The 23,145-nt window shown below is 54.2% G+C and overlaps 1 protein-coding gene across 1 annotated transcript; it reads right to left on the bottom strand.

Moving 5' to 3' along the window:
• Positions 1 to 21,632: 21,632 nt before the first annotated feature.
• LOC146767111 (uncharacterized) lies at positions 21,633 to 23,145 on the bottom strand. Its single transcript, XM_085582337.1, has 2 exons — positions 21,744 to 23,145; positions 21,633 to 21,692 (listed from the first exon to the last, which is right to left on the bottom strand). Exons 1-2 carry the CDS (start codon positions 22,800 to 22,802, stop codon positions 21,633 to 21,635), a joined length of 1,119 nt encoding a protein of 372 aa, XP_085438463.1. The 5' UTR covers positions 22,803 to 23,145.

Genomic DNA, 23,145 nt, shown 5'->3' with positions numbered 1-23,145 from the left:
ATTGCTGTAAAGATCAGGAGCTTTCCTGAGAGTGTTTTCTATTTCCTGCTTGGAGCAATATGGGAAAGTTGGGGTGATGAAAAAAACATTTTTGTTTTATACATTTTTCATATATTTGTACCTCTGTAAATTACTATTTTATAGTTATATACTATTATATAGTTATAAAATCATAATCCTTATTAACTATTAAACTCTAATTAACTCTATTGAAATACTATTATATAACTGTAATCCTTAAATAACTCCAGTCCATTTCCTTACTTTTATTTTAGATTTTAGAAGAATAAACTGACTGCCTAAACACATTCCTGAAATACTGCATAGTCTTTTTATCAGGAAGAGGACCTACGAGAACAACATTTTGGTTTTCGACCAAAATGTGAGCAGTCACAACAAAAAGTAAAGGCATAGAAGCCCTTGGACCTACTCCAATGGTTTCAGCCTGGGGAGTATAACTGGGGCAACTGAATCTCCTATTGGATGTTCCTATTAAATACCCTAATTAATTAACCTTAATAAATTGTTGAAATCAGGGACTGGGTGTCCCCTGGGGACACTTGGAAGCTTCCAATAAAGGTCTGTTTTTTACTGTAGTCTTCTAACACTGTTGCAAGGGTTTTTATTTTTTTTTTTTTTTCTCTTTTGATTAGAGACACCAGGGGGATGAGAGAAGCAGAGCAGGAATTGTAATCCCAGAATGACAGAACATTCTGAGTTGAAAGGGACACACAGGATCATCAAAGGAATGTTTGAACATTTACAGAGACTCCAGAACTGTGACTTTGGGTGGTCAGTCTCTCTGCTGGGAGCCTCCCAAAGGGCCTTCAGCCACTCCTCAGCCCTGGGCAGCAGCAGCATCACCTCTGCAGGGCCCAGCAGGGCTCTCCTGAGCTGCCCTTGCCCAGCTGCACACAGAGCCTGCCCCAGCCAGGGCCCTGCACACAGGCAGGTTTCTGTAGGGCCGGGCCCAGGGCACACAGGGTGGGATGGGCTCTGTGAGCGCTGGCAGGGACAAGGCACCTCTCAGGAGGGGATGTCCAGGCCCAGGGAGATGCTCAGGGAAGCAGAGGGGGCTGAACAGAGCAGTGCTGGGGGAACAAGGCCATCTAGCCCCTCAGCTTCCCTCAGCCACAGGGAATCCTTTGCCTCTCACATCTCTCAGTGGCAAATTCTGAGTGCAGCAGGAATGCTGGGGAGTTCTGACCTCAGAAGGCCAGCAATGATGTGTGGGTAGGAAAACAATTCCTTAAACCAACTCCTGACATCTGTTTTGTTTCCCTTAGAAGTATGAGTGCAGATGGTATCAAGCCTCTCTGCAATAGGAATTACTCCCCTAATAAATCCTGAATATCCAGCCTTGTCCCCCTGCCACATGGCCAAAAACCCAGGGCAGCAGGGCAGGGATGGCTCCTCGAGAGCCCCCACACACTGCCCTGGCTGCTCCTGGCACACTCAGCCAGCACAACTGGAGCTCAGGCAGGGACCTGGGTGAAGGTTTTCCCAGAGCAGGAACAAGGGTGGGTGAGTCCCAGCAGGACAGGCTGCAGGGAATGGCCCAGGATTGGCTCCAAGCAGCCTCTCCTGACTTGTCCCTGTCCTTTCTCCATGACCAGGTGCCCATGTGCAGCCAGAGCAAATGTCCAACAGCAGCTCCATCAGCCACTTCCTCCTGCTGGCACTGGCAGACACGCGGCAGCTGCAGCTCCTGCACTTCTGCCTCTTCCTGGGCATCTCCCTGGCTGCCCTCCTGGGCAACGGCCTCATCATCAGCGCCGTAGCCTGCGGCCACCACCTGCACACGCCCATGTTCTTCTTCCTGCTCAACCTGGCCCTCAGCGACCTGGGCTCCATCTGCACCACTGTCCCCAAAGCCATGCACAATTCCCTCTGGGACACCAGCACCATCTCCTACACAGGATGTGCTGCACAATTTTTGTTTTTTCTGTACTGCAACAGAATATTTCCTGCTGACCATCATGTGCTACGACCGCTACGTGTCCATCTGCAAACCCCTGCACTACGGGACCCTCCTGGGCAGCAGAGCTTGTGCCCACATGGCAGCAGCTGCCTGGGCCAGTGCCTTTCTCAATGCTCTCAAGCACACAGCCAATATATCTTCCCTGCCCCTGTGCCATGGCAATGCCCTGGGCCAGTTCTTCTGTGATATCCCACAGATCCTCAAGCTCTCCTGCTCCAATTCACACCTCAGGGAACTTGGGCTTCTTGTGGTTACTTGCAGTTTATCATTTTGTTGTTTTGTGTTCATTGTTTTCTCCTATGTACAGATCATCAGGGCTGTGCTGAGGATCCCCTCTGAGCAGGGATGGCACAAAGCCTTTTCCACCTGCCTCCCTCACCTGGCTGTAGTCTCTCTCTTTGTCAGCACTGCAGAATTTGCTCAGCTGAAGCCTGCCTCGATGTCCTCCCCATCCCTGGATCTGGCCCTGTCAGTTCTGTGCGATGAAATCCTGCTCAGCGTGGGCAACTGAGCTTAGTGTCAGGTCAAGGCTTGCTTTCCCTCCCAAAGCCTTTCCTTGGCAGCCTTGGGCAGGGGATTAATCCTCCCTCCCTCCCCTGGCTGTAGTCTCTCTCTTTGTCAGCACTGCAGAATTTGCTCAGCTGAAGCCTGCCTCGATGTCCTCCCCATCCCTGGATCTGGCCCTGTCAGTTCTGTGCGATGAAATCCTGCTCAGCGTGGGCAACTGAGCTTAGTGTCAGGTCAAGGCTTGCTTTCCCTCCCAAAGCCTTCCCTTGGCAGCCTTGGGCAGGGGATTCATCCTCCCTCCCTCCTCCTTCCCACAGACCTGCTCGGAAACACTCTGTGGGCACTTTCCATTCTCTGTGTCTGTCCTAAAGTGCAGTGCCAACCTGGGTCAGTCCTGGCTCTGTCCTGAGCTCCCAGGAGCTCCCAGGCTTAGATGGCAACGCTCAGCCACACCAGGGCCCTGCCCATGCCAGCAGCACCCCCACAAGCAGCAGCAGCAGTGGCAGCAGCAGCAGCAGCAGCAGCAGCAGCAGCAGCAGCAGCAGCAGCAGCTGCAGTCACCTCTCAGCTGTTGGTACCCCTGCACTGCAGCCCCTCCCACTGGCACCAACGTTCCCTTGTGGCCTTGGAGACAGTCATGAATCCATCCATGGGGTCACAGAGACATGGAATCCCAGCGTTCCAGGTTCTTGGAATCCTAGAGTCATTGAATCTTGAGAAACACACACAGAGGAGGAGGAGGAGGAGGAGGACGAGGACGAGGAAAAGGATGAGGAGGAGGAGGAGGAGGAGGACGAGGATGGAGGAGGAGGAGGAGGACGAGGAGGAGGAGGAGGACGAGGACGAGGAGGACGAGGACGAGGAGGACGAGGATGAGGAGGATGAGTAAGTGGAAGACGAGGAGGAGGAGGACGAGGAGGACGAGGAGGAGGAGCACAAGGAGGAGGAGGACGAGGAGGACGAGGAGGACAAAGAGGACGACGAGGAGGACGATGAGGAGCAGGATGAGGATGAGGAGGAGGAGGAGGAGGAGGAGGAGGAGGAGGTGGAGGACGAGGAGGAGGATGAGGAGGAGGAGGAGGAGGAAGACGAGGTGGAGGACGAGGAGGAGGACGAGGAGGAGGAGGAGGAGGAGGAGGACGAGGACAGGGACAAGGAGGAAGGGGAGGACGAGGAAGAGGAGGAAGAGGAGGATGAGCAGGAGGAGGAGGACGAGGACGAGGACAAGGAGAAAGAAGAGGAGGAGGAGGACGAGGAGGAGGACGAGGAGAACGAGGAGGACGAGGAGAACGAGGAGGACGAGGAGGACGAGGAGGAGGAGGAGGAGGAAGAGGAGGAGGAGGAGGAAGAGGAGGAGTAGGAGGAAGAGGAGTAGGAGGAGGGCGAGGAGGAGGACGAGGAGGACCAGGAGGACCAGGAGGACCAGGAGGACGACGAGGATGACGACGACGACGAAGAGGAGGTGGAAGATGAGGAGGAGGAATAGGAGGAGGAAGAGAGAGAACAAGGACAAGAAGGATGATGAGGATGCGGAGGAGGAGGAAAGCGAGGAGGAGGAGGAGAAGAAGGATGAGGACGAGGACGAGGAGGAGAAAGATGAAGATGAGGAAAAGGATGAAGATGCAGAGGATAAGGAGGACGAGGAGGTCAAGGAGGAGGAAGTGGAGGAGGAGGAGGAGGAGGACAAGGACGAGGACGAGGACAAGGACGAGGACGAGGACGAGGAGGAAGACAAGGATGAGGACGAGGACGAGGAGGAGGACGAGAAGGACGACGACGACGAGGAAGAGGAGGTGGAAGATGAGGAGGAGGAATAGGAGGAGGAAGAGAGGGAACGCGGACGAGGAGGACGAGGAGGAGGAGGACAAGGAGGAGGAGGACGAGGAGGACGAGGAGGACGAGGAGGAGGACGAGGAGGACGAGGAGGAGGAGGAGGACGACGACGACGATGACGAACAGGAGGTGGAAGATGAGGAGGCGGAATAGGAGGAGAAAGAGAGAGAACAAGGACAAGGAGGATGATTAGGATGAGGAGGAGGAGTACAACGAGGAGGAGGAGGAGAATAAGGATGAGGATGAGGACGAGGAGGAGAAGGATGAAGATCAGGAAAAGGATGAAGATGCAGAGGACAAGGAGGACGAGGAGGTCGAGGAGGAGGAGGAGGGGGAGGAGGACAAGGACGAGGACGAGGACGAGGACGAGGACGAGGACGAGGACGAGGACGAGGACGAGGACGAGGACGAGGACGAGGACGAGGACTAGGACGAGGAGGACAAGGAGGAGGATGAGGAGGAGGACGAGGAGGAGGAAGAGGAGGAGGACGAGGAGGAAGAGGAGGACGACGAGGTGGAGGACAAGGAAGAGGACGAGGAGGAGGACGAGGAGGATGACAAGGACGAGGACGAAGAGGAGGAGGAGGAGGAGGATGAGGACGAGGACGAGGACAAGGAGGAAGAGGAGGATGAGGAGGACGAGGAGGACGATGAGGAGGAGGAAGATGAGGACAAGGACAAGGAGGAAGAAGAGGAGGAGGAGGATGAGGAGGAGGACGAGGAGGAGGAGGAGGAGGAGGAGAAAGACGAGGAGGGGGAGGACGAGGAGGACGACGAGGAGGACGACGACGATGATGAAGAGGAGGTGGAAGATGAGGAGGAGGGATATGAGGAGGAAGATAGAGAACAAGGACAAGGAGGATGAAGAGGAGGAGCAGGAGAACGAGGAGGAAGAGGAGAATGAGGATGAGGATGAGGAAGAGGAGGAGGAGGAGGACGACAAGGACTAGGGAAAGCACAAGGAAGATGAGGAGGAGGAGGAGGACAAGGAAGAGGAGGAGGCAGAGAAGCATGAAGAGGAGGAATATCAGGAGGAAGAGAGAGGACAAGGACAAGGAAGATGATGAGGATGAGGAGGAGGAGGACAGCGAGGAGGAGGAAGAGGAGAAGAAGGATGAGGACGAGGATGAGGAGGAGAAGGATGAGGATGAGGAAAAGGATGAAGATCCAGAGGACAAGGAGGACGAGGCGGAGGAGGTGGAGAAGGAAATTGAACAGGAGGAGGAGGAGGACACGGAGGAGAATAAAGAGGAGGACAAGGATGAGGAGGACCAGGAGGAGAAGGACGAGGAGGATGAGGATGAGCAGGATGGGGAGGACGAGAAGGAGGAAGAGGAGGAAGATGAGGAGGAGGAGAAGGAGGAGAATCAGGAGGAGGAGGATGTTGTGGAGGATGAGGAGTATAAGGATGCGGAGGATAAGTAGGAGGAGGATGAGGAGGAGGAGGACGAGGAGGAGGAGGACGAGGAGGAAAAGGATGAGGAGGGGGACAAGGAGGAGGACGAGGAGGAGGACGAGGAGGAGGTGGACAAGGAGAAGGACGAGGAGGAGGAGGATGAGGAGGAGGAGGAAGAGGAAGAGGAGGACGAGGACGAGGAGGAGGAGGAGGACGAGGACGAGGAGGAGGACAAGGACGAGGATGAGGACGAGGACGAGGACGAGGAAGAGGACGAGGACGAGGATGAGGACGAGGAGGAGGACGAGTACGAGGACGAGGTGGAGGACGAGGAGGAGGACGAGGAGGAGGATGACGAGGACGACGAGGACGAGGAGGAGGAGGAGGAGGAGGAGGAGGAGGAAGAGGAGGAGGAGGAGGAAGAGGAGGAGGAGGAGGAGGAAGAAAAGTAGGAGGAGGGCGAGGAGGAGGACGAGGAGGACCAGGAGGACCAGGAGGACCAGGAGGATGACGAGGACGACGACAACGACAAAGAGGAGGTGGAAGATGAGGAGGAGGAATAGGAGGAGGAAGAGAGAGGAGAAGGACAAGGAGGATGATGAGGATGAGGAGGAGGAGGACAACGAGGAGGAGGAGGAGAAGAAGGATGAGGACGAGGAGGAGAAGGATGAAGATGAGGAAAAGGATGAAGATGCAGAGGACAAGGAGGACAAGGAGGTCAAGGAGGAGGAGGAGGAGGAGGAGGAGGAGGACGACAAGGACGAGGAAGAAGACAAGGACGAGGACGAGGAGGAAGACAAGGACAAGGACAACGACGAGGAGGACAAGGAGGAGGACGAGGAGGACGATGAGGAGGAGGATGAGGAGGAGGATGAGGAGGAGGAGGAGGACGAGGACGAGGAGGAGGACAAGGAGGACGAGGAGGACGAGGAGGATGAGGAGGAGGAGGAGGACGAGGACGAGGAGGAGGACAAGGAGGAGGAGGACGAGGAGGATGAGGAGGAGGAGGAGGACGAGGACGAGGAGGAGGACAAGGAAGACGAGGAGGACGAGGAGGACGAGGAGGAGGACGAGAAGGACGACGACGACGAGGAAGAGGAGGTGGAAGATGAGGAGGAGGAATAGGAGGAGGAAGAGAGGGAACGAGGACAAGGAGGATGATGATGAGGAGGAGGAGAACGAGGAGGAAGAGGAGAATGAGGATGAGGAGGAGGAGGAGGAGGAGGACAATGGCAAGGAGGATGAGGAGGGGGAGGAGAAAGAGGAGGAGCAGGAGGAGGAAGAGGAGGAGGAGGAGGACGACAAGGACTAGGGCAAGCACAAGGAAGATGAGGAGGAGGAGGACAAGGCAGAGGAGGAGGCAGAGAAGCATGAAGAGGAGGAATAGGAGGAGGAAGAGAGAGGACGAGGACAAGGAGGATGATGAGGACGAGGAGGAGGAGGAGGAGGAGGAGGTGGAGAAGGAAGTTGAACAGGAGGAGGAGGAGGACTAGGAGGAGAATAAAGTGGAGGAGGACTAGGATGAGGAGGACCAGGAGGAGAAGGACGAGGAGGATGAGGATGAACAGGATGGGAAGGACGAGAAGGAGGAAGAGGAGGAAGATGAGGAGGAGGAGAAGGAGGAGAATGAGGATGAGGAGGACAATGAGGAGGATGAGGAGGATAAGGATGCGGAGGATAAGGAGGAGGACGAGGAGGAGGAGGACAAGGATGAGGAAAAGGACGAGGATGAGCAGGACAAGGAGGACAAGGAGGACAAGGAGGACAAGGAGGAGGAGGACGAAGAAGACGAGGAGGAGGAGGAGGAATATGAGGATAAAGAGGATGAGAATGAGGATGTGGAGGAGGACAAGAAGGAGGAGGACGACAAAGATGAGGAGGAGGATGATGAATAGGAGGATAAAGAGGATGAGAATGAGGATGTGGAGGAGGACAATGAGGAGGACAATGAGGAGGAGGAGGACGACGACGAGGACGAGGACGAGGAGGAGGAGGAGGATGAGGAGGACCAGGAGGATGAGGAGGACGAGGATGAGGAGGATGATGACAAGGAGGAGGAGGAAGAGGAGGAGGAGGAGGAGGACGAGGAGGACGACGACGACGACGACGAAGAGGAGGTGGAAGATGAGGAGGAGGAATAGGAAGAGGAAGAGAGAGAACAAAGACAAGGAGAATGATGAGGATGAGGAGGAGGAGGAAAACGAGGAGGAGGAGGAGAAGAAGGATGAGGACGAGAACGAGGAGAAGAAGGATGAAGATGAGGAAAAGGATGAAGATGCAGAGGACAAGGAGGACGAGGAGGTTGAGGAGGAGGAGGACGATGAGGAGGACAAGGAGGAGGAGGACGAGGAGGAGGACGAGGAGGAGGCCGAGGAGGACGACGACAAGGAAGTCCTCCTTGTCCTCTGCATCTTCATCCTTTTCCTCATCCTCATCCTTTTCCTCCTCGTCCTCGTCCTCTTCGTCCTCCTCCTCGTCCTCCTCCTCCTCATCCTCCTCCTCCTTATCCTCCGCATCCTTATCCTCCTCATCCTCCTCATTGTCTTCCTCATCCTCATTCTGCTCCTTCTCCACCTCCTCATCTTCCCCCTCTTCCTCCTCCTCATCCTCCCCATCCTGCTCATCCTCATCCTCCTCGTCATTCTCCTCCTGGTCCTCCTCATCCTTGTCCTCTTCCTCTTTATTCTCCTCCTTCTCCTCCTCCTCCTCCTCGTCGTCCTTGTCCTCTGCATCTTCATCCTTTTCCTCATCCTCATCCTTCTCCTCCTCGTCCTCATCCTCATCATCCTCCTTGTCCTTGTCCTCTCTCTTCCTCCACCTATTCCTCCTCTTCTTGCTTCTCTGCTTCCTTCTCTTCCTTGTCCTCCTCCTCCTCCTCAATTTCCTTGTGCTTGCCCTAGTCCTTTTCGTCTTCCTCCTCCTCCTCTTCCTCCTCCTGCTCCTCCTCTTTCTCCTCCCCATCCTCATCCTCTTTGTCATTGTCCTCCTCCTCCTCCTAATCCTCATTCTCCTCTTCCTCCTCGTTCTCCTCCTCCTCCTCATCATCCTCCTTGTCCTCGTTCTCTCTCTTCCTCCTCCTATTCCTCTTCCTCATATTCCACCTCCTCTTCGTCATCATCGTCGTCGTAGTCCTCCTCCTCCTCGTAATCCTCCTCGTCCTCCTCGTCCTCCTCGTCGTCCTCCTCATCCTCCTTCTCCTCCTCCTCCTCCTCCTCGTCCTCCTTATCCTCCTTGTCCTCCTCATCCTCCTCTTCCTCCTTGTCCTTGTCCTTGTCCTTCTCCTCCTCCTCCTGCTCCTCGTCCTCGTCCTCGTCTTAGTCATCCTCCTCCTCCTCCTCCTCCTCCTCCTCCTCCTCCTCCTCCTTGTCCTCCTCCACATCCTCATTTTCATCCTCTTTATCCTCCTATTCCTGTCCTCCTCCTCGTCTTCCTCGTCCTCCTCCTCCTTGTCCTCCTTGTCCTCCTCGTCGTCCTTGTCCTCCTCCTCTTCCTCCTCGTCCTCCTCGTCCTCCTTGTCCTCTGCATCTTCATCCTTTTCCTCATCATCATCCCTCTTCTCCTCGTTCTCGTCCTCATCCTTCTCCTCCTCCTACTCCTCCTCGCTGTCCTCCTCCTCATCCTCATCATCCTCCTTGTCCTTGTCCTCTCTCTTCCTCCTCCTATTCCTCCTCTTCCTGCTTCTCTGTCTCCTCCTCTTCCTCGTCCTCCTCCTCCTCCTCATCTTCCTTGTGTTTGCCCTAGTCCTTGTCATCCTCCTCCTCCTCCTCTTCCTCCTCCTGCTCCTCCTTTTTCTCCTCCCTCTCCTCATCCTCCTTGCCATTGTCCTCCTCCTCCTCCTCCTCCTCCTCCTCATCCTCATTCTCCTCTTCCTCCTCGTTCTCCTCCTCCTCCTCATCATCCTCCTTGTCCTTGTCCTATCTCTTCCTCCTCCTATTCCTCCTCCTCATCTTCCACCTGCTCTTCGTCGTCATCGTCGTCGTCGTAGTCCTCGTCCTCCTCCTCGTCCTCCTCCTCGTCCTCCTCCTCGTCCTTGTCCTCCTCCTTCTCCTCCTCCTCATCCTCCTGGTCCTCCTCGTCCTCCTCCTCATCCTCCTCCTCGTCCTCCTTGTCCTCTGCATCTTCATCCTTTTCCTCATCTTCATCCTTCTCCTCCTCGTCCTCGTCCTCATCCTTATGCTCCTCCTCCTCCTCCTCGTTATCCTCCTCCACCTCATCCTCATCACCGTCCTTGTCCATGTCCTCTCTCTTCCTCCTCCTATTCCTCCTTTTCCTGCTTCTCTGCCTCCTCCTCTTCCTTGTCCTCCTCCTCCTCCTCATCTTTTTTGTGCTTGCCCTAGTCCTTGTCATCCTCCTCCTCCTCCTCTTCCTCCTCCTGCTCCTCCTCTTTCTCCTCCCACTCCTCATCCTCCTTGTCATTGTCCTGCTCCTCCTCCTCCTCTTCCTCATCCTCATTCTCCTCTTCCTCCTCATTCTCCTCCTCCTCCTCCTCATCCTCTTTGTCCTCGTTCTCTCTCTTCCTCCTCCTATTCCTCCTCCTCATCTTCCACCTCCTCTTCGTCGTCATCGTCGTCCTCCTCCTCCTCGTCCTCGTCCTCCTCCTCGTCCTCCTCCTTGTCCTCCTCCCCGTCCTCCTCCTCGTCCTCCTTCTCATCCTCCTCCTCATCCTCCCTGTCCTCCTCCTCATCCTCTTCGTCCTCCTCCTCCTCCTCGTCCTCCTCCTCTTCCTCCTCCCTCTCCTCCTTCTCCTCCTCCTCCTCTTCCTCCTCCTCTTCCTCCTCCTCCTCCTCCTCCTCTTTATACTACTCCTCCTCCTCCTCCTTATCCTCCTCCTCCTTATCCTCCTCCTCTTCGTCCTCCTCCTCCTCCTCCTCGTCCTCCTCCTCCTCCTCTTTGTGTGGTTCTCAATATTCAATGACTCTAGGATTCCAGGAACCTGGAACGCTGGGATTCCATGTCTCTGTGACCCCATGGATGGATTCATGACTGTCTCCAAGGCCACAATGGAACGTTGGTGCCAGTGGGAGGGGCTGCAGTGCAGGGGCACCAACAGCTGAGAGGCGACTGCAGCTGCTGCTGCTGCTGCTGCTGCTGCAGCTGCTGCTGCTGCTGCTGCTGCTGCTGCTGCTTGTGGGGGTGCTGCTGCTGCTGCTGCTTGTGGGCGTGCTGCTGGCAGGGGAAGGGCCCTGGTGTGGCTGAGCATTGTCATCTCAGCCTGCGAGCTCCTGGGAGTTCAGTACAGAGCCAGGACTGACCCAGGTTGGCACTGCACTTGAGGACAGACACAGAGAATGGAAAGTGCCCAGAGTGGTTCCGAGCAGGTCTGTGGGAAGAAGGACGGAGGGAGGATGAATCCCCTGCCCAAGGCTGCCAAGGGAAGGCTTTGGGAGGGAAAGCAAGCCTTGACCTGACACTAAGTCCTTCAAGGGCTCAGTTGCCCACGCTGAGCAGGATTTCATCGCGCAGAACTGACAGGGCCAGATCCAGGGATGGGGAGGACATCGAGACAGGCTTCAGCTGAGCAAATTCTGCAGTGCTGACAACGAGAGAGACTACAGCCAGGTGAGGGAGGCAGGTGGAAAAGGCTTTGTGCCATCCCTGCTCAGAGGGGATCCTCAGCACAGCCCTGATGATCTGTACATAGGAGAAAACAATGAACACAAAACAACAAAATGATAAACTGCAAGTAACCACAAGAAGCCCAAGTTCCCTGAGGTGTGAATTGGAGCAGGAGAGCTTGAGGATCTGTGGGATATCACAGAAGAACTGGCCCAGGGCATTGCCATGGCACAGGGGCAGGGAAGATATATTGGCTGTGTGCTTGAGAGCATTGAGAAAGGCACTGGCCCAGGCAGCTGCTGCCATGTGGGCACAAGCTCTGCTGCCCAGGAGGGTCCCGTAGTGCAGGGGTTTGCAGATGGACACGTAGCAGTCATAGCACATGATGGTCAGGAGGGAATACTCTGCTCCAAGGAAGAACAGAAGGAAAAAGAGCTGTGCAGCACATCCTGAGTAGGAGATGTTCCTGGTGTCCCAGAGGGAATTGTGCATGGCTTTGGGGACAGTGGGGCAGATGGAGCCCAGGTCACTGAGGGCCAGGTTGAGCAGGAAGAAGAACATGGGCGTGTGCAGGTGGTGGCCGCAGGCTACGGCGCTGATGATGAGGCCGTTGCCCAGGAGGGCAGCCAGGGAGATGCCCAGGAAGAGGCAGAAGTGCAGGAGCTGCAGCTGCCGCGTGTCTGCCAGTGCCAGCAGGAGGAAGTGGCTGCTGGAGCTGCTGTTGGACATTTGCTGTGGCTGCACATGGGCACCTGGTCATGGAGAAAGGACAGGGACAAGTCAGGAGAGGCTGCTTGGAGCCAAACCTGGGCCATTCCCTGCAGCCTGTCCTGCTGGGACTCACCCACCCTTGTTCCTGCTCTGGGAAAACCTTCACCCAGGTCCCTGCCTGAGCTCCAGTTGTGCTGGCTGAGTGTGCCAGGAGCAATCAGGGCTGTGTGTGGGGGCTCTCAAGGAGCCATCCCTGCCCTGCTGCCCTAGGTTTGTGGCCATTTGTCAGAGGGACAAGGCTGGATATTCAGGATTTTTCAGGGGAATCACTCCTACTGCAGAAAGGCTTGCTACCATCTGCACTCCCAGGTCAAAAGGATGGAAGGAGATGGTTTTAGGAACTGTGTTTCTACCCACACACCATTTATGGCTCTCTGAGGTCAGAAATCCCCAGCTTTCCTGCTGCACTCAGAGTTTGCCACTGAGAGATGTGAGAGGCAAAGGATTCCCTGTGGCTGAGGGAAGCTGAGGGGCTGGATGGGCTTGTTCCCCCAGCACTGCTCTGCTCAGCCCCCTCTGCTTCCCTGAGCATCTCCCTGGGCCTGGACATCCCCTCCTGAGAGGTGCCTTGTCCCTGCCAGCGCTCACAGAGCCCATCCCACCCTGTGTGCCCTCGGCCCGGCCCTACAGAAACCTGCCTGTGTGCAGGGCCCTGGCTGGGGCAGGCTCTGTGTGCAGCTGGGCAAGGGCAGCTCAGGAGAGCCCTGCTGGGCCCTGCAGAGGTGATGCTGCTGCTGCCCAGGGCTGAGGAGTGGCTGAAGGCCCTTTGGGAGGCTCCCAGCAGAGACACTGACCACCCAAAGTCACAGTTCTGGAGTCTCTGTAAATGTTCAAACATTCCTTTGATGATCCTGTGTGTCCCTTTCAACTCAGAATGTTCTGTGATTCTGGGATTACAATTTCTGTTCTGCTTCTCTCAACCCCCTGCTGCCTATAATCAAAAGACAAAAAAAGAACCCTTGCAACAGTGTTAGAACAGTAAAGTAAAAACCATACCTTTATTGGAAGTTTCCAGGTGTCCCAGTGAGGATGAGGAACACCCAGCCCCTGATTTCAAAAGTTCATTAAGGTTAATTAATTAGGATATTTAACAGGAACGTCCAGTAGGAGATTCAGTTGCCCCAATTCCACACCCCTGGATCAACACATTCCAGTAAGTCCGAGGACTTCTTTGCCCCAGTTTTAGTTATGACTGTTCACATTGTGGTCAAATACCAAAATATTCTTCTTGTATACACTCTTCCTGATAATAAGACAATACAGTATTTCAGGAATATATTTAGACAGTCAATTTATTGTACTAAAATCTAAGAGAAAAGTAGGAAACATACTAGTGTCAGCCAAGATTACAGTTACATAAGTACATAATAGTAGTTTGATAAAGCTAATTAAGAGTTTAATGGAGCTAAGTAAGGATTATAATTTTATAATTATAAAATAGTAACTTACAGAGCTACAGTATATGAAAAATGAATAAAAAGCAAAAATCTTTATGTAACCACCCCAACATTCCCATCCTGCACCAAGCAGGAAATAGAAAATACTCTCAGGAAAGCTCCTGACCTTTACAGCAATCCCTGGCTTACCTTCTTTGGGAAGTGCCCTCCGGAGCTGTGCCCAGGCTGGTCTGGAGCTGGGAGCAGCCCTGCCCCAGCCAGCCCCTCTCAGCAGCAGCACCTGCCCTGCTCAGGGTGGCTCCTTCCCCCCACAGCTCCTGGCCAGCGCTGGGAGCAGCTCCAGGGCCGGCTGAGAGCTGTCCCTGGCAGGCAGCAGAGTCCCTGGCCCAGCACAGCGCCCTGGGCTGCAGGACCCTGCTCTGCAGGACAGCCCTGGGCACCCCTGGCTGCTCTGCACAGGAGATGAGCAGAGAATGCACTCACAGGATCTGTGGGCATTGGGATGTTCCAGCTTTAGGAGATCTCTGCAGGAGCTGCAGCTGCATTGTCCTGCAGCCAGAGGTTCCTGTGCCAAGGGCTGGCAGTGATTCTGCCCCAGGCACTTCTCAGCCCCTTCCCAGCCCTGACTGATTGAAGCTCTCTGTGCCTCTGTGCTGTGCCCAGGCTGGCTGCAGGCAGTGCCCCAGCCCTGCTGGGCTGGCAGAAGAGCTGCTCAGCATGAGAAATGTGCTTTTGAAGCTCTGCTTGCTTACCAGGATCACCCTCTGTGCCAGGAGCCCGGCCCAGCTCAGCAGCACAGACACAGCACAAGGACTTTAATGACCCTCTGAGGCTTTGTGCTCAGGCCCTGAACATCAGGCCCTGAGAGGGAGCTGCAGAAACCTCTCCAGAACTCCAAGTCAGAATCCAGCTCCAAAGTTTCTTGGACTTTTAATAGGTCCCACTGAGGGACACGACTGAGAAAGTGTCCCCAGGCCCCAGGCAGAGCAGAGAACTGGAGGCACTGATGCCAGGTGGGGACAAAGAGAAGCCAAGTCTTGGTGCCCTGGGGCACAGCAGGGTCTGTGCCACCAAGGGCTGTGAGGAGACACCTTGTCCTGAGGCCCTGGGGCCTGCTGGCACAGCCCCAGCCAGGCTGGGCACTGTCAGCCCCTGGTCCTGCCCTCAGCATCCCCCCCATGCCCACATCCCAATGGCCTCAAGGATCTCCTGGAAGGAGTCCCTGGAGAGCCCTGGTCAGGAATGGCTCCTTCATGCTCCCAGAACTTCAGTTCTTTGCAGGTAATTGATATTTCCCATTTCATATAGACTCTGTGAGAGGTCTGGGGAATTATGGGCCCAATTATCTGCTTTAACAAGTCCCTTGAGAGCTTTGTACTGACACTTAGTGGGGCTCATTAATGCTTTGAGATACTCAACTTTTTTAAGGTATTTTGGATTGTCCTTTCAAAACTGAGAGGTTTTTGTGCCGTTTTGAGTCTCTGAGAGGTTTTTGTGCAATCCTGGACTCCAATTCTCTCCTCCAAGGAGTCCATGAGGAGCCTGTGTTGGGGATGGACCTCAGTGGGTCCCATTAATGGCTGGAGATACTTTGGGGTTTTCTTCTGACTTTGACTCCTGGAAAGGTTTGTGCAATCTCCTCTCAGGCCCTGAGGTTCCAGGGCTCAGCTCCAAAGGCACCATGGGGGCTCATTAAGATCAAGCAAGTCCTGACAAACCATGGCTCTGCTTTGATATCCCTCTTGTCTTGGGCAGTTCATCAGGAAGTTTCTGTAGTGGTTTTGGTTCACCAATTTGAGGTTTCTCGGCCAATGCATTAATTAGTGTAGTGGGTTCAGTGTTGCCTAATTACCAGTGCACTCACTGGAATATACTTACTAATTTCCTGCTATGAGATAGGATTAGGAGAAAGGCATAGTAGGCTCAAACTTTAACAGTATAAGGAAAAGTTTGTTAAAAAAACTAAAAGAAAGAGTGATAAGGATGAGAACAAAACTTTCAGAACACGTCCCCTCTCCATACAACCTTTTCTTACATACTGATTATATAAAAAGACAAACCAAAAAATTTTCAATCACTTTACCACCTCTAGAATAGTCTTTCTTTAGTTCACTTAGGGAGTGGAGTCTCTCTTTCTTGCTATGGAGACTTCTCCACAAAAAAACAGTGCTCTTGCGGCTCTCAATTTCTACAAAGAGCAGCTGCCTGGAGAAATCTGCAATTTCGAAGTCCCTCACATTTTTTCACAGCTTTTCCCAAGGCTGTGTTTATGGGTCGTATCAGCGTATGAGGTATTGGTTTAAAGATGAGCTGTTTAAGAGCAACAGTTCTCTTAATCTCTTTCTGAAATCATCCTCATCTGTGGGAACAGAGGTCTTCTCTCCCTGGGGCACAGGGTCTCATCACTATGCTCTCTTTCTCTGTTGAAACATCTCATGAGATCACAGCTATTGCAATATTTGCTTAATTTAGCATGGAGACCATTAATGAAACAAGTCATCTCCCCATAGTTTTCAATGCGTTATAGGGAAAAATAGAATCTGATGTATCAATGACATCCTTCTCCACAGCTTTACCAGAGGATTTCAGCCCAGAGATCAAGGCATCTCCTCATCTCTCCCATCTGGGACTCAACTTCCCCTTCCCTGCCCTCGGTGTGTCCATGTTGCTCCTCTGTGTGCCTGCCCTGTGTCCTTTTCTCTCACGGGAGGGAGGATGGCAGCACTGGCAGAGTCAATATCTCCCGGGGCTGCAGATGGTTCCGTTAGCCCGGCCGGGCTCGGTGCTTGCGGCCGGAGCTGTTTTGCCATGGAGGTTTCTGCAGCGGCTGCGCTGGGGCTGTGTCAGGCTGGGCCGCGCTGGGGCAGGGCCAGGATCTCAGCAGCCAGGCCAGAGCCCAGCAGCAGCACGGCCGGGGCCGATGGCTTCTCCTGCCCTGCCCGCCGGCTGCGGGCGAAGCCCAAGGGCGGCAGAGCCTTGGCCGAGCCGGCCCGGCCCGGGGCTGCTCCTGGGGCCCGGCGGATCCTGGCCGGGCCCGGGCTGGTGGCGGGGCAGGGCTCGGCAGGGCCAGATGTCAGCACCCGCAGCCACGGCCCGGCCTCGGCCCCGCGGCCTCCCCTGCCCTGCCCGGCAGCCGATGGCGCCTGGCGGCTCCCTGGGAAGGGGCCCGGCCCCACGGCAGGAGCCGCCCGGCCCCACGGCCAAGACGGGGCTGGGCCGGCCTCGGCACCTCTGTGGGGCCACAAGGGAGAGAGACCCAGCCAGGCTTTCTCATCTGTAACTTGTGTCTGCACAGAGGCGTCTGCAGCTTCCTTAGTGCTTTAACAGACTGTCAGCTCTCAAAGCTAATTACTGATTGGTTTTTGTCAGACACACAGGAAACTGCTAGCAGCTTCTCTCAGGACATCACTTCTGTGATGCAAAACCACCACGGCAGCACAGAGCATAGAACTCCTTTGTCCATATGTAGTGGTCATGTGCCCGAGGCCCCAGAACCCCTCCTTGGGAGATCTCTGGGCCCTCTCCAAGGTGTTTTGAAATGAAAACATTCAGCTCAGAGTCTAAGAAAATCACCAGAGGACAGAGTCAGCCTGATCTATCTGTCCTGGCTACCTTTGTCTGGGAAAAACCCTTGGATATTCAGTATTTTGGAGGCTAAATTCTAATTTTGGCCATGGAGCTTGGAAATGAAGGTTGTTTTTTTTTCCAGAGGAAGGAAGGAACAGAGTGCCACTGTTTTAGGGGCAGATGAGAGGTGACCACAAGAGGCAACTAGAGCTGGCAGGTTTTTTTCTGGGAGATACCCTTGGATATCAAGAATTTTTAGGGAGGATACCAATTTTGGCAATAGGCATCTGAAAAGACGGACGGTTCTTTTCCATTGCAAGGAAAGCACAGAGTTCCAGTGCTCCAGGAGCTGATGAGAGGCAGCCCTTGACATCCCAAGATCAGCCAGACCTGTCAGGTGGCCCCTGGGAGGCCAAACCAGCCAGACCTGTTCCATGTTCCCTCGCTTCCATGGGGCCCCACAGTGTCCCAATGGTCCCTTGCTTCCAGGAGGCCCTGAGGTGTCACAATGCCCCCTTGGTGACACCAGGCCCTGCAGGGTCCCAATGGTCTCCATGGTTCCATCAGGCCCCACAGAGTCATAATGGTCTCTGCGTCCATGAAGCCCCACGATGTCACCATGGCCCCTCGATTCCATGGGCTCCAGTGGTGCCACAATGATCCCCTTGGTTCCATGAGGTGCCCACAGTGTCACAGTGATCTCCATGGGAAGGAAAGAACCGAGCCCCAGTGTGGCAGGGGCAGCCACCAGAGGCCAAGGGCAGCCAGACTTGATGGTACTGGCAGATTTTGTCTGGGAGCAGCCCTTGGATATAGGGAATTTTAGAGGTGGAATCCCAATTTCAGACATGGACAGTTGAAGGAGGATGGTTCTTTCCATAGGAAGGAAAAGATGGAACACCAGTGTTTGAGGGGCAGATGAAAGGCAGCCATCAGAGGCCAATGGCAGCCAGACCTCTCTTTCCTGGTAGCTTTTGTCTGAAAGTAACCCTTGTATGTAGGGAATTTGGGAGGTGGAAGCCAAATTTCAGCCATGTCTGCATAGATAAGGACGGTTCTTTTCCATATGGAGGAAAGCACTGTTGTGTTCCGCCACAGCAAAGGGCACAACAACTTCCCCAGGCCCTAGAGTCTCAGACCTCAGGCAGACACCAATAACCAACAGCGTAAGGAAGGCAACAGGACAGGTCTTGGTTTAAAAAAACGAGGATTCTTCATTTTCCCAGGGACATACACAAGAAACGAGGTGGTAGGGTCAAGATTTTCTATTACAGGGTAGGGGTGGAGTTTAGGATCAAGGTCCAATATTAAGAGGAGCAGGAGACTGCAAAGTGGTGGATTGAGGAGGACAATCAATGGAAAAAAGTACAGTGGGGACATTGCAGCACAATTTATGCCAATAAGGGTACAGAAAAAGAAGAACATTCTGGGGCCATTCCTCATTTGATCAGATAGGGTGGAGTGTCTTTTCCCGGGCTTTCAGGGGCACACCTCACAGCGTGGAGGGGTGGAAACTTCTTTAAGTCACGCTCTCGCCAGATGCTGTGTCTGGGTAGAATTCCCACCTCACTGGGAAGGGGCACTCTACACCTTTGGTGCCATTATTTCTTTCTCTGGCTGTTTTATACAATGAAATGAAACTCCAGCATTTGTGGAACCACCCTTCAATCCCTCCGAGGCTACTCCTGTTCTGTCCTCAGTCTGCACACAACTGAGCCCAGAGCCTGCAGCCTCTACCTGCTCGTTATGTGATGCAGCCTTCAAACCCCATCTTGGGAGATATTTGGGTCCTCCCCAAGATCTGTGAAAATGGAAAAATAGCTATCAAAATTATTTTCTCCCAAGTCTAGTAGTGGTCAATATCTCTAAACTGAATGAGAGTGGATTTAAATTTGTTAGAAGGAGGAAATATTTTACAGTGATGAGAGTGTCACAAAATGGCAACTGTTTTTCCAGAGAAGTGGATTTCCCATCCCAGGAATGCTCAAAAATCAGGGCATGTGTGCAACCTGACCCAGTGAAATCCCCTCCCCAAGGATGGAATTCCTGTTGTGTGGGTTCTCGGATGTGCTGGGTGCCCTCACAACTCTTCTGACCAGAACGTCTGCTGAGGGCAGCCAGGCTGCTGCAGGGCAGTGACCTCACAGCCATCACCATGGTAGCCCTGTCCCCTGGGCCTGGCTCTCCCCTTTCCTCTGCCCCTGCCTTGTGTCTGCTGGCATGAAGAGTTTTGTTGATAATATCTTGTCCCCAAGGTGCTGGGCCAATGGCTTCCCAGACAGGCTCCTGGAGCAGAAGTGGCTTTTCAGAGCCCAGCCAGAAATGAGCCCTGAGGCAGCAGCTCTGCAGCGCTGGCCACCAGGCCGGATTGCAAGGGAGGCTTCTGGCCATGCCCTGCAAGCAGCTGCTGCTGCCAAGGTGCCTTTGGTGCCTCAGGCTGTCCCTGGCACAGCTCCCAGCACAGCACTCTGCCCTTGTGCCCGAGGCCTTCCCTGTGCTGGGGCTGGCCTGGGGCTGTTCCTGCAGCGGGACCTGTCCTGCTCCTGGCACAGGAAAGGCAGTTCCTGCTGGAGCAGGAGGCTCTGCCTGCAATGGGCTCAAACAACTCCAGCAAGGCCCTGCTGACTTCAAAATTGCTTCCTAGAGCAGAATATCCTATAATTGTTATAGATTCTGGACTGTGGAGTAAATAACTCTGGTTAAGAGCTTATTGTCTAATCATTATCAGATTGTATTTATATAAATATATCTGGTATTACATCATTAATCCTGTATGAAAAATTGCATTGACAAATTGTTCAAGTCTACCTGTCCAATCATTTATACATAAACCTTTGACAAATTCTGGGGCCGGGATTGGATCCAGTCACTCCCAGTCTCTTCTCTTAGAAGGAATTGTAGAAGTCTGGGGGCCCTGCAGGGGTTTGAGGATCCATGGTGGCTGTTGGGTGTCATTTTTCCATCTCATGACTCAGCAGGAGTTTCTCCAATAAAGAAATAAAGCTTTTGCCTGAAGCTCCCATTCTGCCCATGGCAGAAATGTGTGTGACATCCCAGCTCTTTGGCAGCCTGGGGACTCCTGGGATGTCACTGTGGAGCCCCCGTGAGTGCCTGTGACAGATCAGTGCCTCTGCAGCCCAAGGTTTCCTGGGATGTCACCGTGGAATGGCTGTGACTGCCTCTGACCACACGGCTCTTGCCATCCCCAGAAACCCTTGGGAGGGCTCCATGGAGCCCCTGTCTCTGTGTGTGACATTCCAGCTCTTGAACAGCCTGGAGACTCTTGGAAAGTCCCCATGGAACCCATCTGAGGTCCTGTAACAAATCTGATCCTTAGAAGGCAACCATCATCAGAAAACCCTGTTTCTATGGTCAGTATCCATGGCAACCATCTCAGCCCCTGTTGCTCTGGTCAGTTTCCAGGGCAACCATCCCCAGCCCCTGTTGCTATGGTCAGTTTCCATGGCAACCATCCCCAGCCCCTGTTGCTATGGTCAGTTCCCATGGCAACCATCCCACGCCCCTGTTGCTATGGTCAGTTTCCATGGCAACCATCCCCAGCCCCTGTTGCTATGGTCAGTCCCTGGGCAGCTCCATGGAGACCCCATGCCAGGGGTGGCTGCCATGGACACCAGCTCAGGCCTGGAGCCCGTTGCCATGGCAACCATTGGCACTCCCATCCCCAGGGTCATGGATCCAGAATCACAGAACTGGCTGAGCTGGGAGGGACCCATCAGGATCCTCGAGTCCAACTGCTGGCCCTGCACAGGACACCCCAACACAGCCAGCCTGGGCCTGGCAGCACTGTCCAAAAGCAGCTGGAGCTCAGAGAGCCCTGGAGCTGGGAACCTTCCCTGGGGAGCCTGGGCAGTGCTCCAGCAGCCTCTGGGCAAAAACCCTTTCCTGAGATCCAACCTAAGCCTGCCCCGACTCAGCTGCAGCCGGTCCCTCCACTCCTGTCCCTGGGCACCAGAGTGAAGAGGTTCCCTCAGCCCCAGCCAGGGACCCGCTCCCAAGGCTGCTGCCATGGCCACCAGGGCTGGCATCAGCTGGGATGCTCAGTTTCCACAGGCCGGGGTTCAGGAATGGCATGTCTCTATTTCCTGCTCCCGCTAAAACCTTGCATGCACTCATTGCCCTCCCACCTTCCATTGAATGAAAAAAGGGAAAGATCCCAGGCTGGGATAAGAACAATTTACTGGGAATAGCAACGAGATGAGGACAAACAGGAATAGAAAAAAAATTGACAACAGAAGGGATAAGAAAAACTATTTACAGGGAAAACTACATCACCATCAATTATATCTTCCTATCCACGTGTTTCCTCCTGCATGGAAAGGACATCCCATCTCCTCAGGGAAAGACAGAGAGAGTCCCTTTTCTGCCCCGGCAATGACCTGAGGTGGGAGTGAATGTAGTGACAGGGCCATGGCCAGACCCTCATGTTCTTCAATCCCACATCAGGTCATTGGTAGGGGCAAGAAAAGGGACAGGTGTCTTCCCAGCATGGATCACAGGGAACATGGATCACCAGGGCTCTTCCCAACATTGTCCTCCAATGGGGGATTAAACTGAAGCAGTGCACAAAGCTCTTCCTGCAGCTGGAGAATTTTCAGGACTTCCCTTACTGGTGCCTCCGTTGGTGTTTGGTCAAGTCAGAGCTCCAGGTGAAGCTCTTCCCACACTGGGGACACAAGTAGGGCCTCTCCCCAGTGTGGATGCGTTGGTGGCTGACAAGAGTGGAGTTTTGCTTGAAGCCCTTGCCACAGTCGGGGCAGAGGAAACACCTCTCCTCGGAGTGAATCCGCTCATGCAGGAGGAGATTTGAGCTGCTGTGAAACGTCTTCCCACAAGTGGGGCACATGTAGGGCCTCTCCCCAGTGTGGATGCGCTGGTGCATGATGAGGTGGGAGTTTTGCTTGAAGCCCTTCCTGCAGTAAGGGCAGCGGAAGGGCCTCTCCTCTGTGTGAATCCGCTGATGTACAAGGAGATTGTAGCTGGTCTGAAAACTCTTGCAACAGTTGGGACACTCGTAGGGTCTCTTCCCAGTGTGGATGCGTTGGTGGCGGACAAGGGCAGAGTTGCAGCTGAAGTCCTTCCCACATTCCCCACACTTGTAGGGCCTCTCCCCAGTGTGGATGCGTTGGTGCCTGATGAGTTGGTAGCTCCAGCGGAAGCCCTTCCCACACTCCCCACACTCGTAGGCCCATTCCCCGGTGTGGATCATCAGGTGTCGTTTCAGATTATTGATCTGCCTGAAGCTCTTCCCACACTCTGAGCACTCGTAGGGCTTCTCCCCATCATGATGCTGCTCAGGGACCACCAGCTCCGAGCTCTGCCTGGAGCTCTGGCTGAAGCTCTGTCCACCTTCCTGGCCCAGAGTGGGTCTTTCCTCCTCAGAGCATCCTGGGCTGGGCTTGCAGCCCCTCCTCCTGTGGTGTCGCTGGGGATTTTCCTCCCTGTTGGATTCCTGCGCTGTGGAGTTGCTTAAAACAGCTTCTTCCATGAGGTTCTGCTGCAGGGATTTATCCTTCCTGATCTCCATCCTCAGCTCCTGCTCTGGGGGAGGAAGGACAAGGAGAGGATGGGATTTGCCTCCATGCCACAGGGAAGGGCAAGGAGATCCCCCCAGGGCATCCCCAGCAGGAGGGCACCAGCAGCGGGGCTGTCCTGCAGCCGGGGGCTGTGCTGGGCTGGAAGATGGAGCAGGAGAGAGGGGGAAAGGGGCACTGACTTCCTCCTCACCTGCTTGGGGGTCCTGAGGCATCTTCCTCTTCCTCACAACCTTCTCCATGTGGCGAACGTTTGGGTATGGGAAATCCTGTTTTGGGAGGAAAACAAGGGATGAGCACAGTGAGTTTTGTACTGGCTTCAAAGCAAACCAGGGGGAGAGTCTAAGCCAGAATGACAATTGAATAAGAAAATTAAGATCAAAGCAATGATACAGAAACACTGGTTTAAACTCACAGAGTCAGGATATAACCAGACACCCCGTTGCTCAGCGTAGTGGTAGCAGTCTGATGAACTGGTGGCTGCAGTCCAGCTGGAGTGATGAATGTGATTCTGTCAAAGCAGTGATCCTGTAGAACAGTCTGGTCTTCCTCTGAATGTCCAGTGATGCTTATGGAGCTCTTGTC

The sequence above is a fragment of the Lonchura striata genome, chromosome 5 (genome assembly GCF_050655825.1).
Source record: "Lonchura striata isolate lonStrDom1 chromosome 5, ASM5065582v1, whole genome shotgun sequence".
NCBI lineage: Eukaryota > Metazoa > Chordata > Aves > Passeriformes > Estrildidae > Lonchura > Lonchura striata.
The sequence above is the reverse complement of the archived record's forward strand: the minus strand, read 5'-3'. Positions and strand labels throughout refer to the sequence as shown.

What these genes read in the sequence shown, in the direction of transcription:
- LOC146767111 (XM_085582337.1), bottom strand. Translation starts at nt 22,802, where the DNA reads ATGGAGAAGGTTGTGAGGAAGAGGAAGATGCCTCAGGACCCCCAAGCA. An exon ending in TCAAGCAAAACTCCACTCTT is followed by an intron (nt 21,693 to 21,743) that starts GTCAGCCACCAA and finishes TTGTGTCCCCAG; the next exon opens with TGTGGGAAGAGCTTCACCTG.